At 49.5% G+C, this 15339-nt stretch overlaps 1 protein-coding gene across 4 annotated transcripts in view; it reads left to right on the top strand.

The window, feature by feature from the left end:
* The window catches only part of AXIN1 (axin 1), a 263208-nt gene that overhangs the window by 156731 nt on the left and 91138 nt on the right, over positions 1–15339 (top strand). For all 4 annotated transcript variants that reach the window (XM_085632196.1, XM_085632199.1, XM_085632198.1 and 1 more), the window contains one exon: positions 2169–2725. In XM_085632196.1, the coding sequence (XP_085488322.1) occupies positions 2169–2725 (557 nt within the window). The remainder of the gene's footprint in view (positions 1–2168; positions 2726–15339) is intronic.

Here is a 15339-nt window from a genome sequence, read left to right as displayed (position 1 = left end):
TAATATTTAGAAAAAAAATGTTCAATAAATAGTCAAGCATTTATTAAACTGCAATTTGATGCTTCACCGTTTATTTAACATGTGTTTGAACCTCCTTACACAATCCAGGACCCACCCAGACCCCGTTCCACCACCCTGCTGGCATCAGTGCGGCCCTCGGGTACACTACTAACCGTACTTTGTTGCAGCTGGGCAAATGCTTGTGAGTACCCATGATCTATAGGGAGGGTAATGGAATCAATGTGTGTACGACTAAGAGTGTGTGAGTGTCTGTCCGGTGACCATAGTTAGTTCAATAAGGGTATTATGCTTAAATGTGGGCTCTTAGTGAGATACTATGTCCTAGAGTTTCTCTGGCAGTAAAAGCCAATCCAAAGAAACCCCCCTACCCTTCCATATCTGTACATATGTACAGAGACCAATCAAACTGCCTCTCCTTGGTTGAAACATTTGCCTGCAAGCCCAAAATCTTATCAGGGACATAATGGAATTTATCTTTAGGGAGTAGTTGCACTCTGTCATTTCCCAAGGTCCAAGTTAAAGGATGCTGAAGACTTTGGAACAGAAATACCTTACAGTGTGCTAAGCCACCAGAGATTAAGATTCCATGATGCTTTTGAAAGTGTATTCCCTATGCCTTTAGCCCGACAAGGGCTGGGCCTGATAAGGAAATGAATGTGCATTTGAGCATATTCAGTATATGTACAAGGATGCTGTGCACACAGACCCTTTCCCTCGCGGATTGTATGATCCTGGACTTCTACTGGAGAGTGACAGAGTCGGTAAACAGTCCGTGCAGGGTTAAAACCCTTGCCTTGTTTGTGCCAGGATTTTAGAATCTTAGATTGTTAAGGAGAGTGTTTGAGTGAGTGCGTTGGAAGCATTACGGTTCTGCCTTTCTCTGGGTGAGGAACAACAGAAGCTGTGGAGTCCTGCAAATTCCACCCTTGGATTTCAAACTCTTTGACTGCTGTGTATTAGTGAGTGGGTACAATGCAGTAGAGTGTAGTGCATTTAGAGCAAGGGATAGAGAGAGAGGTATTCAGCATCAAATATTGGCCCTCAGATTTCTGTAGCAGTTTTGGCAAGCCAGTAAAACAAAGACTTACAGGGTTGGGCTGAGGTTGCACCATTGTTTAACTCCATGTTTCTAGCTGGTGATGCAAGACTCCCACTTTACACCATAGGCATCATGCCCCTGATAGTCTGGAATAGCTAGCCCTAGTCTATGTATCTTGTGCTTGGAATGCAGTTCTAGTGTGTACTTCTGTGCTTACATCTGCAAATGAAACTGAATGTGAGCCGCAAACACTCTACAACCCATAACCTTTCACGATTTTCTATAGTGGTAGGATGACGCGCACACCTCATCCCAATCTGCACTGAAAGTGCTACTGGAGTTCTGAAGTTTGTCCTTGAGCCCTATTCCTCCTTGACTGGGGAGACATTTGATAATGTGCTCCTAAGGCCCACCTTATGCTCCCACAACTGGTACCTGCATTAATCCGACATGTTTTGGTGACTGTTGTAGTCAGTGATGTTGACTGAGCGGTTATTAAGGCCACTATTAACAGATCTGTTACATCATAGATTACCCATGGTTACCCTTTGATTGGAGGCCAACATCCTTCAAAAGTCCTTGCACAGTCTACCAGGGCTAATGGAATGTCTGGCATTGTCCAATCTTGTACCTGTCAGATATGTGGGGTGATTCCCATTCATTTAACCAAATCTACACTCTTGTGGCTTCCAACTGGAACAATACAAAATGTGGTGAGGAAGTCGTGCACAATTTGCTTCCTTGAACAAAACTGACAGATGCTGCCTTCTCCTCCCTTTCCCATTCTTAGTTGCCTTAGAATTGTCCCACATGTTGCAAATAGAAAGAATGTCGGAGTAAAGTAAAGTTTTCTTTTTGCTGATAGTTACCCATAGGCTATTTCCTGTTATCACTGTCACTGCCCTGCCGCGGTCCCCTAGCTGTCAACAAAATGCAGACATGATTGGTTTCCACAAGTTGATAATGAGATACAGTTGTCCACTAACAACATACATAAAGATGTTTGTATCCGTCTTTGTATCATATTTTACCCCTTTTCCAGTGTCCTATAATTTGTATTGAATCACATGTGCCAATGATACTATTTTTTGTTCATCTTTCTCTGCAGGAAGAAGAAGGCGAAGATGGTGACATCTCATCTGGACATTTGATAGTGGGCCACAAGTTTCTTCCAGGTCCAGTTCTGCATCACTACAACCCTCGTTGCTCAGAAATGGGGTATACTGGAATGCAGATGCGAGATGCTCATGAAGAGAATCCAGAGGCCATCCTTGATGAGCATGTGCAACGTGTCATGAAAACCCCTGGATGCCAGTCCCCTGGGACCGGTCGTCACTCCCCAAAACCACATTCCCCGGACAATGGACCACTTTTAAAATTGTTCCCAGGGATGTCTGGAACAATACCTCCTGGACATGGGAAGCACACTACAAAATCTGGTGTCAAACTGGATGTGGGTAGCACGTACCATCACAAACATGTGTACCACCATGTTCACCACCACAACAGTGTAAAGCCCAAGGAACTCATGGAAGTGGAAGGTGCACAGAGACTACAGGGCAGCTTTCCATGGATTGCAGACTCGCACAGCTATGCAACAAAATCACGGAACTATGTAGAGAGCATGGGCTTAGCTCCAAACCCCATGGACTCTCTTTGCTATAGGTGAGTGCATCTGTTCTGGAAATCCTAGACCCTCAGAGGTACATGTTTATGAAAATAAATATTTCTTGGAGTTGTCTCAGGGCAATATATTAATTCAGTAAAAGACTACCCTTGCAGTATGATTATGTATGGATTTACTTTTGGACTGTAACTGAGTGATTAACAGTACTAGAGCTTGAGTATACAGGTGACTAAAGGGACACAAATTGTTAGTTGCCATTGATCTCTAGAGTACTATGTGAATGTATATTTATATGGAAAACACTTCCAGGAATATATTGTCTTCAGTTGAATGTAGAGCTAGAACTTGAGTGTATATGTGTGCAGGGGTAGAATATCCATCATTATGACTCGCTAAACTACAAGTGAGGGTATGCATTAGATGTGCTTGTGCAGAGCTGGACAAGGAATTCAAATGGTTCTGTGGTCTACAAGTATGTTCAGCAGAGACATGGCTTGGATGCTTGCATGTACAAGGTGAGAGGTGATGCAATTCCCAGGAGTCTCTGTGCAACAGGATAGGCCATTGTTTGGGTTTCCATTGAGGTGTAGCATTAAGGCTTGAGAGTGCAGAAGGCCCTGGGCTATAGCTCAGTGCAGTAGCAGAACCAAGCTTTGCATTGGATGCGTGTGTCTTACAAACAGTACGTATACAGGTTTGAGGTGCGTAGAAGCAGGCCATGGCTTGGCTAGATATGCCATGTTAAATGACATATCTGAAAAAAACACGTTAGTTAGATTCCTCACCTTAGAATATCCCCAGGCGTCAGGCTGGATCCGGAAAGATTTTTGTAGCAATACCCCTTGCGCGTCGGTAGGCGTCGTCTGCGGCTCCGCGTCCGTCGTCGTGCGCCGGAATGACGTCGTCAGAGTACTTAGACGCCGCCCTCGCGCGCTGACGTCAGTTCTTCTTTTTTCCGCGCCAGTAAGCGCCAATCCGGGAAGAGCTTACCCCTAGTAATTTTTTGACTAACTTTTTTGACTTCTTTTGGTCTATCGACTCGACTCTGGTGCCGGTAGGATGCCTGGTTTCAAGGCCTGTGACGCCTGTCATCGCCTGATGTCGGTGACGGATCACCATCGCCGGTGCCTTTATTGCCTGGGGGCCAACCATGACGCGGAGTCGTACCTCGATTGCAAGGCCTTGACGTCGAAAGCTAGGTGGGAGCGGTCCCGTAAGCTTCTCGAGCTTCGGCACTCGGCTCCGCGCTGCTCTCGGTCCCGGACCAAGAGGAGGTCCAAGGACCGATCGCGGAGCCGCAGACATCGTCATCGCTCGTTGGGGTCTTCGGGTAAGTCGAAGCACTCCAAGAAGTCCAAGAGACGACATCGCTCTTCGGACTCCCCTCGCCGGTCGCATGACTCGGCTGAGGGTCAGGGTGGTCCTACCCCCCTGACCCTCGCCGGTCGCGCGACTCGGCTGAGGGTCAGGGTGGTCCTACCCCCGCGGCGTCCGTCCCCATACCCGCCGGTCCCTGGGACTGACGCGACTCCGGCGGAGGTCAGTGCCTTCCTCTCGGCCATGATGGACCTCGCTCCGCCGTCGACGCCTGTAGGCGCGCCTTCGGACCCCGCAGGTTCGACTGGGCGACCTCGCGTGCCGGCGGCTCCGGCCCTGTCGACAGCTCCGGCCCCGACGCCGCAGGTCCCAGAGGGATCCAGGCCTGGATCTCGGTCGGCGACTGTCGACCTCACGGCGCCGGTCGACCTCACGACGCCTCCTCCGCCGGCGCCGACACCGGTTCCACCTCCGGCGCCATCTCCGGACGACGCCGTTCCCCGGTTTAGCCCCTGTCCGGACCCGACGCCGGTACGGCGCCGTCTGGTGCCGCACCCGACGTCGATGGATGACGGTTTCATCTACCGTCCGGCTCCGATCGTTCCTCCTGTTTATCAGGAATCGGATGACGGGGGCGACTGGGAGGGATCTGAGGACCCTATGGCCCTGCGGGGTCAACTTTCCCAGGACTGGGCAGACGAACTGGGGCATGCCAGCGGTCTGGATACCTCCCCGGACGCTGGTTTCATCTCTCCTCCGACTGTGGCCTCGGAGGAGGGTGCAGCCTTTTCAGTGGTGCTGCGCAAGGCGGCCGAAGCCCTAGGGCTGGAGTTACCTGCTGTGGCCGTGAGGACTAACGTGCTCACAGAGGTCCTTCAACCGACAGCAAGCTCCACTGAGCCTCTGCTGCAGTTTAATGAGGCCCTCATCGACGTTCTGCAGGGCACTTGGTCCAAGCCCTCCACAGTTCCTCCTGTGGACCGGAACGTTGCCTGGTGCCACCGCCCTGCACCGGGCGACCCCAGTTTCCTCTCCCAACACCCCACCCCCGAGAGTCTGGTTATCCAGGCCTCAACCTCCCAATCCTCCTTCCCGTCCGCTCCTCCGGATCGGGAATCCAAGAGGTTGGAACAGTTTGGCAAGAAACTGTTCTCGTCCCTGAGTTTGGGGCTGCGGTCATTAAATACCGCTTGCCTTTTGGACCGTTATTCCCACTCTCTGTGGGATACGGTGGAGGACGTGCTGCCCTTGTGCCCGGTGGCGGCCCGGGCACGACTCACTTAAGCACTTGCTGACGGTCGAGATGCAGCATGGCACGCCATACGGTGTGGACTTGACACCACAGACTCGTTGGGTCGGGCGATTTCCACCACGGTGGCGCTTTGGCGTCACGCCTGGCTGAGGTCCATGTCATTTTCAGGGGATGTCCATAGTTCCCTCATGGACATGCCCTTTGATGGCACTCACCTTTTTGGTGAGAAGGCGGACAGTGCGCTGGCTCGGTTCAAGGACTCCCGGGCCACGGCCAAGTCCTTGGGTCTTTCAGCCCCGCGGCCGCACACTTCCGCCTTTCGTCCCTTTCGTGGCCAAGGAAGGGGCGCCTCGTCACGTCCGCCCAGCCACCGGCCGCAGAACCAACCTGCACGCGGTCGCGGACGTGGATTCTGCCGAGGCGGTACTGGAGGTCAACGTGCCGGTCAGTCCACATCCACCCCGGCAGCATCCGCCTCAAAGCCCTCCTAGTCTGAGTTTTCAGGCCCATTCAACGCCAGTGGGCGGCAGAGTTTGCCATCACCTGCTCCACTGGCGCTCCATCACGTCGGACAGGTGGGTGCTGCAAATCGTCCGAAGGGGCTACTCCCTCCCCTTCGAGACGACCCCTCCAGCCATGCCGCCGCTGAACCACCGTATGTCGGGGGATCATTTGCATCTTCTACGAGAGGAAGTTTCGGCCCTCCTGGCCAAAGAGGCCGTCGAGCGCGTTCCTGGCACAGAAGTAGGTCGTGGTTGTTATTCCCACTACTTTCTGGTTCCCAAGAAGGGCAAAGGGGGCCTACGCCCGATCTTGGACCTCAGGAGCGTGAACTCCTTCCTCCGGAAGGACCGGTTCAAGATGCTCACTTTAGCTCAGGTTCTCGCTGCCCTAGACCCTGGAGACTGGATGGTAGCGTTGGACTTGCAAGACGCTTATTTCCACATCCCCGTCCTGCCGGCCCACCGGCGTTACCTGCGGTTCACGGTGGGTCAGGAGCACTTTCAGTTCACCGTGCTCCCCTTCGGCCTCACCAGTGCCCCTCGGGTGTTCACGAAAGTGATGGCGGTGGTCGCAGCTCATCTGCGCCGATCAGGGGTTCCAGTCTTCCCCTATCTCGACGACTGGCTGTTGAAGGCGGGCTCGCCCCAGCAAGTCGTCTCCCACCTCCAGACTACGGCCGACCTCCTGCACTCGCTGGGGTTCTCCATCAATGTGCCGAAGTCGCACCGGAGTCCCTCCCAGAAACTCCTTTTCATTGGGGCGGTTCTCGATTCGGCGCAGTTCCGGGTCTATCCGCCGGAACAGCGGGTCCGGGACATTCAGGCCCTGATTTCCATCTTCCGGCCTCTGTCCTGGGTTTCGGTCAGGTTGGTGCTGCGGCTTCTGGGGCTGATGGCCTCCTGCATCCTGTTGGTACCTCACGCCAGGTGGCGGATGCGGGCTCTGCCGTGGGACCTAAAGTTTCAGTGGGCCCAGCATTGAGGCAACCTGTCCGACCATGTCTTGATCTCGGAGGGCACTGCGAACCAGCTGCAGTGGTGGCTCACGAATCGCGATTGGGTCAGCGGCAGATCCCTCTCCCTACCCCAACCGGAGCATGTCGTAGTGACGGATGCATCCCTCCTGGGATGGGGGGGCCATATGGGAGAGGCGGAGATCAGAGGACTCTGGTCTCCGTCGGAGACTCGGCTCCATATCAACCTATTGGAGCTGAGGGCGATCCGACTTGCACTAAAAGCCTTCCTTCCCTCTGTCCGGGGAAGTGTCGTGCAGGTGTTCACGGACAACACCACCGCCATGTGGTATTGCAACAAACAGGGCGGGGTGGGGTCGTGGACCCTTTGTCAGGAGGCTCTGTGCCTCTGCACATGGCTGGAACATCAGGGCATCACCTTGGTGGTTCAACATCTGGCGGGCTCTCTGAACGCCAGAGCAGACGAACTCAGCCGCCGGTGCATGATGGATCACGAATGGCGTCTGAACTCGGACGTGGCGCAAGGTCTCTTTCTGCAGTGGGGAGAGCCTTGGTTAGATCTATTCGCCACCGAAGAGAACGCGCAATGTCAGCAGTTCTGTGTGTTGGAATTTCCAAGGCGGCACTCGCTCGGAGACGCTTTTCGTCGCGAGTGAAGTTGCGGTCTGTTGTACGCCTTTCCGCCTATACCACTTCTGCCCAGAGTGCTGAAGAAGATCAGGCGCAACCGGGCCCAAGTCATCTTGGTGGCTCCGGATTGGGCATGAAGGTACTGGTATCCCGAGCTACTCAGTATGTCCATCGATCCCCCGATACGACTGCCTCTTCAGGAGGAACTTCTGTCGCAGCAACAGGGGACGGTCCTCCACCCGAACCAGTCCAGCCTCCACCTACATGCGTGGAGATTGAGCGGCGACAGTTGATGCCATTTGACTTGCCTCCTGAAGTCTGTGATGTCATTCTGGCAGCCAGGCGTACCTCCACAAAGATGGTATACGCCTGCCGGTGGAACAAATTTGTGGCATGGTGCACAGCAAAGGCTGTGGATCCCCTTTCTGCCCCTCTTTCTGAGGTTCTCCTCTTTCTTCTTTCTTTGGCCCAGCAGGGCTCTGCTCTGGGCACCTTGAAGGGTTATCTTGCTGCAATCTCTGCTTTCTTAAGGCTTCCTGATCAGCCTTCTCTTTTCAAGTCCCCTGTTGTTTCACGTTTTCTCAATGGCATTACTCATATGTTCCCTCCTGTTCCATTCGTAATGCCTCAGTGGGACTTGAACCTTGTTCTCACTTTTCTGATGTGCGCTCCATTTGAGCCCCTTCACAACTGTCCCATTCGTCTACTGACTCTGAAAACTGCCTTCCTGGTGGCTATCACCTCCGCTAGGCGGGTGAGTGAGTTCCAGGCTCTGTCAACTAAGCCTCCCTTCCTTTCGGTTCATCCGGATAAGGTTGTCCTCCGGACACGTCCTTCTTTTCTTCCTAAAGTCGTGACTCCCTTTCACATCGGGCAATCTGTCACGCTGCCCACCTTCTTTCCGCCTCCGCATCCTTCAAAAGATGAAGAGAGGCTCCACCGTCTGGACCCAAAACGTGCGCTGTCCTTTTATTTGGACCGCACAAAACAGTTCCGGGTGGATGACCAACTTTTTGTTGGATATGTAGGTGCTAAGAAGGGTAACGCTGTGCACAAGCGGACCATCTCGCGATGGGTCGTGTTGTGTATTAAACTCTGCTATTCCTTGGCGAAAAAGGTCCCTCCTGTTGGGCTGAGAGCCCATTCCACCTGGGCCACAGCGGCGAAAACTGCCCTGGGACGGGGAGTCCCCTTGCAGGACATCTGTCAGGCGGCGACGTGGGCTTCACTGCACACGTTCGCCAAGCACTATTGCCTGGACAGCCAAGTCCGGAGAGATGGCCGCTTTGGCCGTTCTGTTCTCCAGGACTTTCTGGTGTGATCTTGGTTCGCAGACCCATCTCCAGGTTTGGTGTTGCTGAGGTATCTATTCTAAGGTGAGGAGTCTAACTAACGTGTTTCTTTCAGATGAACAAGTTACTTACCTTTGGTAACGATGTATCTGTAAGAAACATTAGTTAGTTAGATTCCTCACCGACCCACCCAGCCTCCCCGTTCTGCGAACCTACATCTAGGGTTAAAGTTCTCCCTTTCAGGGCCCTAGGTTTTTTGGCACCAGTGTCGGTCTCTTGCATGGCTCAGCGTCCCTGGCGCAGAAAGCTATGTATAAGAACTGACGTCAGTGCGCGAGGGCGGCGTCTAAGTACTCCGACGACGTCATTCCGGCGCACGACGCCGACGACGGACGCGGAGCCGCAGACGACGCCTACTGACGCGCAAGGGGTATTGCTACAAAAATCTTTCCGGATCCAGCCTGACGCCTGGGGATATTCTAAGGTGAGGAATCTAACTAACTAATGTTTCTTACAGATACATCGTTACCGAAGGTAAGTAACTTGATCTATTACACTTTTTCTAGTAAACACAAGTGCTCTTGGACATCCTTTAGCTGCCTAGTATCTGCAGATTTATTCTGTGGGAATATTTCCACTGTAGTAGGGTAGGAGACTGTACCTTTCGGTGGTGCTGTTCCACTCTAGCCTTCTCAGTACTTTTAAGTAGGGGAGATAGAATTTAAAGTGTGCCGAAAGTGACACCAAATTTTTGCACAGACAAAGGTCGCAAGGTAGAAAATACGTGTTCCAAATGCCCATAAGTCTGAGACTTGTTAGGCCTGTGGGCATTTTTAACTGAAGATCGGAGAGAAACAAAAGTGGGCATGCAATGCCATGGCACAGTTAAAAAGGGTAGAGCTTTACAGAATACAATTCATTCAGTGAGGGGGAAATCTGATTCCTTAGAGAATGCCAAGGAAGCACAAGGGGAACAGTTAGGATTCTGTTGTCGAGGACACAACTCTCATAGACATTGGGCAAACCAATACAATACTGAAAGACATTCTTTCGGCACCAGAAAAGCTTAGTCAAACAAGGTCTCAGGAATGAAAATCCTCCAAAGTAGAAAATTCAGTTTTTCCACAGCTAGGTGGGAAGAAAATCATGATTTTATTAAAGACACGCAAGCTGATATTATGCATATCTCTTTAATTGTCAACTCACAGCAGTAACTACATCACAATGTTAGAACTTAGAATAGGAATGAATAAGAGGTCTAAAACTACATAGTCCCCTGTGAGGCAGCCATCTTCCTTCTTTGTTGATGTGAACAACTCAAAATAGTAAGAAACGCTGAACTTAACAAAACGCAGCAAGGCAATCCAAACGCAAAATCCACGAATATATAAACTCCATCGGATCACTTCTTCTACTCTCCTGAAAGAAAAAATCTAAACAAATTAAGGGCGGGTATCTTGGGAGGGATAATATCAACCTCTGTGTCTTTAAGAAAATCGTGATTTTCTTCCCACTTAGCTGTGGAAAATCTGACTTTTATGGCAAGGCACGGAGGCCAATATTATGCATGTTCAAAGCTATGCCATAATGTTCCTAACTGAAGACTCCACAGGCTTAAAATAGAACTTTTTTAAAACTGAGGACCAATCTGCTGCAGCTAAAATCCCATTTAGCCTACCACCCAGAAGAAGAGCTTTAGACGCCATAGCACCCCTAGAGGAATGTGCCCCAAATTTACCCAAATCAATTCCTGCCTTTCCCATTACTTAATCCAAACTGCTCCTCACATTCTCAGTCCTTCTCTCATACTCGCCAATACACCTTGCAACACATAAGTTCCTGCATTCATCAAGATTCGGATAGAAAATAGTTCTAGACATAGTTTTACTTCTTCTTGTGATATAAAAGCACACACCTTCTGGAATAAACCTTCGTCCTGAGATATCAAGCGCCCTTATGTCTGAATCCCTTCTAAATGACACAAGACATAACAACATAACCAATTTCAAAGAAAGCTGTTTCCGATTCAAGAATTCATTCTCAGACCAATTCATTAACTCCTTTGGAACAATATCTACATCCCATAGAGACGAATACCTTGGACCTGGGGGTACTTTGATTCTAATACTTCTTAAAAGCCTCTTCACAACATCAAGTTGACCAACCGGCAAACAATCAGTCAACTCATGCCCTGCTGAAATAGCTGACCTGACAATGTTCACAGAATATGATCTTCCTTCAATGAAGATTCCTGTTAAAAAAAATTATCACCTCTACCAGAGGTGCTGATACGGAATCAAAACCCCTCGAAGAACACCAACGAAACCATCTCTCCCATGCCAATTTGTATGCCTTTGAAGTTCCTGGAGACCATGACTCCTTGATGAGTTTCGAAACCTCCAAAGATAATCCTGATACCTGACAGATTCTCCCGAGATCAACCAAACCATCAGCCTTAAATGACCCTGAAGAACTAACTTGTGGTTCCTCCCCAACGCATCTGTTAATATCTCCGGAATGTCTGGAAGAAGAAGAGGGTCTGCAACTAACATCTCCATTATACCCGGAAACCAAACTTGAGAACTTCAAAAGGGAGATACCAAAACTAACTCTGTCGCTTCCCTTCTCACCTTCAGAAGTACTCTCTGAATTAATGCAAAAGGCGGGAAAGCATAAGCTTTTAAATCCCCCCAGTGCTGTAAAAAGGCATCTACTGCCGCCGCTCGAGGGTCCGGCCTCCAACTGAAGAACTTTGGAAGTTGTGCATTCACTCTGTTTGCAAACAGGTCCACCTCCATCGGACCCCAAATTGAATTTATCGCAGAGAACACCTGCCTGTTCAAACCCCAATCGCTAAAATACTTCAGTTGTCTTGAATTCCAGTCTGCTACAGAGTTGCTCACCCCTGGTAAATGCTGTGCCTGAATCATGATATTCTGTCCCAAACAAAAATGCCAAAATTCCTTTGCCAGATCGCAAGAGCCTTCGAACGTGGGCCTCCCAACTTGTTTACATATCTCACTGCTGACACATTGTCCATCTTCAATAGGACACAACACTTCACTTGGTCACTCACAAAACTCTTCACTGCAAAAGACCCTGCCAGCAATTCTAGATAATTGATGTGCATCTCTTTCTCCTGACTTGTCCATTTCCCTCCTGTCGTTACAGAACCACACCTTGCTCCCCAACCCTGAAGGCTAGCATCTGACTCTGACCATATCCGCTCTCCACCGAAAATGGCTCTTCCATTCCAAGCCTCTAGATTCTCCTGCCATCACCTCAATTCCTCCATTGTCCCTAAATCCGTCTGAACTTTGTCTGAATAACTCAGTCCCCTGTTCAAATAAGTCCTCTTCAATCCCTGCAACGCACGATAATGCAGGGGAGCAAGGAAACAGCCTGAATTGAGGCAGACAGCAGTCTCAGTAACCTTGCAATCTGTCTCCGAGTTAACCATTCGCTTGCTAAAGCTCTCCATACATCTCTGCTGATCTTTTTTACCTTGTCCATCGGCAACATCAACACACAATCCAAGGTCCAAATCTGAAAACCTAAAAACACCATCTCCTGATTTGGATCCAAACAAGAATTTTTTCTTGTTCACCACAAATCCCAGATTTTCTATCATAGGCACAGCCAGAGTAGTATGTTCTTGGGCTAGCGCTTTGCTCTCGGCCATAATCAGGATATCGTCCAAATATACTATCAGTCTCACTCCCCTTGTGCATAACGAAGAATTGGTCTCATTACTTTTGTAAAGCACCATGGTGCAGAAGTTAAACCGAAAGGGAGGCTTTTGAATCTCTACATGGAACCCTTCCATTGGAACTTCAAAAGATTCCTCTGACTTTGACATACTGGAACAGTTAGGTAAGCGTCTTTTAAATCTAACCAATCCCCTTTCCTTCGGAGGTCCCTTAACATGCGAATTCCCTACCTTTTTGAATTGGTTGTTTTCCACCCATTTGTTTAATTCCTTGAGATTTATGACAGGCCTCATATCCTTGTCCTTCTTCTCTACAAGAAATCTATTGCTTACAAATAGTTGCTGCTGTGAGTTGGCAATTAAAGAGATATGCATAATATCAGCCTCCTTGCCTTGCCATAAACTTCAGATTTCATTGAAGTAAAAGTTAAGCCTTTGATGTGGAAAACTATGATAATTGAAAGGGTGACGGATTAGACACATGGATCAAAAAAGAAAGATACCAATATGGTGAAAAAGCCAAAATCATCTGAATTGGCCTAGATGCCTCGATATGACTAAGGCAGGAGGAAGGCAAAGGAAAAGCAGCCGGAAACACCACAGCCAAAGGTATACAAGGCCCATTGAAAGATGAACGTTGAATATGCATACTTGAGGGCGACATGGTGAAACTCCTTAACAGGTATATGTGGGTTCTGTAGTGGAACTTGAAGTCTCAGTGTGCCCAACACCATGACAACCTTTTACATTCCACCCAGGTTTTGGAGGGGATTGCAAAAGAACTGCAGTGGTGACTGCTCAACCACAGTTGGGCAAGTGGCAGACCGATCTCCCTGCCCCACCCAGAGCTGACAGTGGTGACAGGAATGTCATTGCAGGGATGTGGAGGTCCTCTGGGAGAGTTGGGGACTGTTGGAGTAGCGGACTATTCACCTGGCAGTGAAAATCTTCCTACCAGCTATCCAAGAGAGGCTTGTTCAGTTTTCACAGACAATCCCACCTACATGTGGTACTGCAGCAAGCACCGCTGAGTGGGTTCCTGTGCCAAGAGGCGTTTGCTGGAATCTTTGAACTCCAAGGCAGACTAACTCAGATGGCTGCCTTGACAGATCATGAATGGTTATTACATCCCAGGTCGGCACATGGCATCTTCCAGCAATGGGGAGTACCCTGGCTAGATCTTTTCGCCACCATTACGAATGTGCAGTGTCAAAACGTTTGCGGTCTGGACTTTCCAAGAAGGCACTCTCTCTCAGAGACACATTCCGGGTAGAGTAGAGCACAGGACTCCTGTTCGACTTGTTCATCAGCGCTTTTCCTGCCCTGTTCTGAAGTTGATTAGGAAGACAAGGTCTAAGACATTGTAGTGGCTACGGATTGGGCAAGGAGAGTGTGGTACCTGGAACTTCTGACCTGAGCATCTATCCTCCAATCAACCTGGTTATGTGGGAGGGTCTTCTCTAGCAGCAGCAGTGCATGGTCCTGCATCTGAACCTGTGCAATCTTCACCTCCAAAATGAGCGCCAGTAGGTGACTGCGCCTGATCTACCTCTGAAAGTTGTAGACCTAATACTTGCTGCCAGGCGTCAGTCTACAAAGTTTGTCTATGCCAGGCGATAGAACAAGTTTGCGGCTTGGTATGGCTGTCGCAATGCAGACCCATTGGGCACATTTATAGGCTATTTATTGGGCCTTTCTGTGTTTGGCAGATTACTAAAAGGGTTGACACATCTGTTACCCCCAAAACACTTTGTGATCTCATTGTGGGATCTCAGTTTGGTCCTCACTTTCCACATGTGCATTCCATTTGAACTGATGCATAGCTGTATACTAGGTCTACTGACTGAAGAATGTGTTCCTGGTCACAATAACTTCAGCTCGTCACTTGAGTGAAGTCCGAGCTCTCCAATCCATCACTCTCCCAACATTCTTTACTCTGCCTAACGCCGCAGGACAAGACACTGCCAAATATGTTTTGAGGAATGATTGTGATACAAAGAATTGTGTGGGCTGCGCCCTGACTCTAAGTGTCAAGATCAGGTGTCCTGACCCGATGTAAGCTTCTGAGTTCTGCGGTGAAATTCAGATGTCTCTAAAAGACATGCCCTTAGAGGGGTCCAGACTGAAGAAAAGGCAGTGGGGGCTACTGGAAAGAAACAGCCCAGGTCTTCGGGGGTGGAGGATGACAACCAACTTTTCATGCAGCATGTTGTTTTCCTTACCCCAGCTAAAGCTTCATAGTAGTGACTGATACAGCATATAAAGGTTGAGACTTCTAGGAGAGGTGGTGATTTTCAATCTCTATTGCCCATTTTAACAAAAGGTTCTCCATCAGTGGCCTGGAGATTCATGCCATCCTGTTTGCTCTAAAGGTTTTCTCCCTGTCTATCAAAGGGAGGCCAGTGCAGATCCTGACACTAAACACTCTTGCCATATGATACTGTAACAAGTAGGCAGCATGGTTCTTGGATCTTTGGGTATGGATGAGAACAGCAAGGGATATCTGTGATAGACAGTTATTTGGCATGATTACATATTGCCAAGGTGTACAAATTCAGCAGACATCAGCCGGCAGACCATAAATAGCAGCTCCATCTCTGGGGGGCTTTAAATGTCTTCACTATGTTTGGCGTGCCCTGCTGCTTCTTTTCACCTCTGCCAAGAGCACACAGTGTTGATATGTTAAACCAAAGCATTTGCCCTCCAGTCCATCTGCCTCTTCAGGAGGACCTCCTATCTCAGCAACAGTGCAGCATCCAGCACCCAAAGTTCCACAATCTACCCCTCCATGCATGGACATAGAGTGGTGACAACTGAGCAGTTTTGATTTACCTGCTGAAGTAATGAATGTCCTTCTTGGGCCTAGGAGCTCCTCAGCTAAATCCATTTACTCACAACTTTGGGAACAATTTGTGGCATGGCATGGAATGGAGATCCTCAACTTGATTTTCTACAGGCCATGCTATCTGATATGT

This window comes from Triturus cristatus, chromosome 10, assembly GCF_964204655.1.
Source record: "Triturus cristatus chromosome 10, aTriCri1.1, whole genome shotgun sequence".
NCBI lineage: Eukaryota > Metazoa > Chordata > Amphibia > Caudata > Salamandridae > Triturus > Triturus cristatus.
This window is presented reverse-complemented; position numbering and strand designations above follow the sequence as displayed.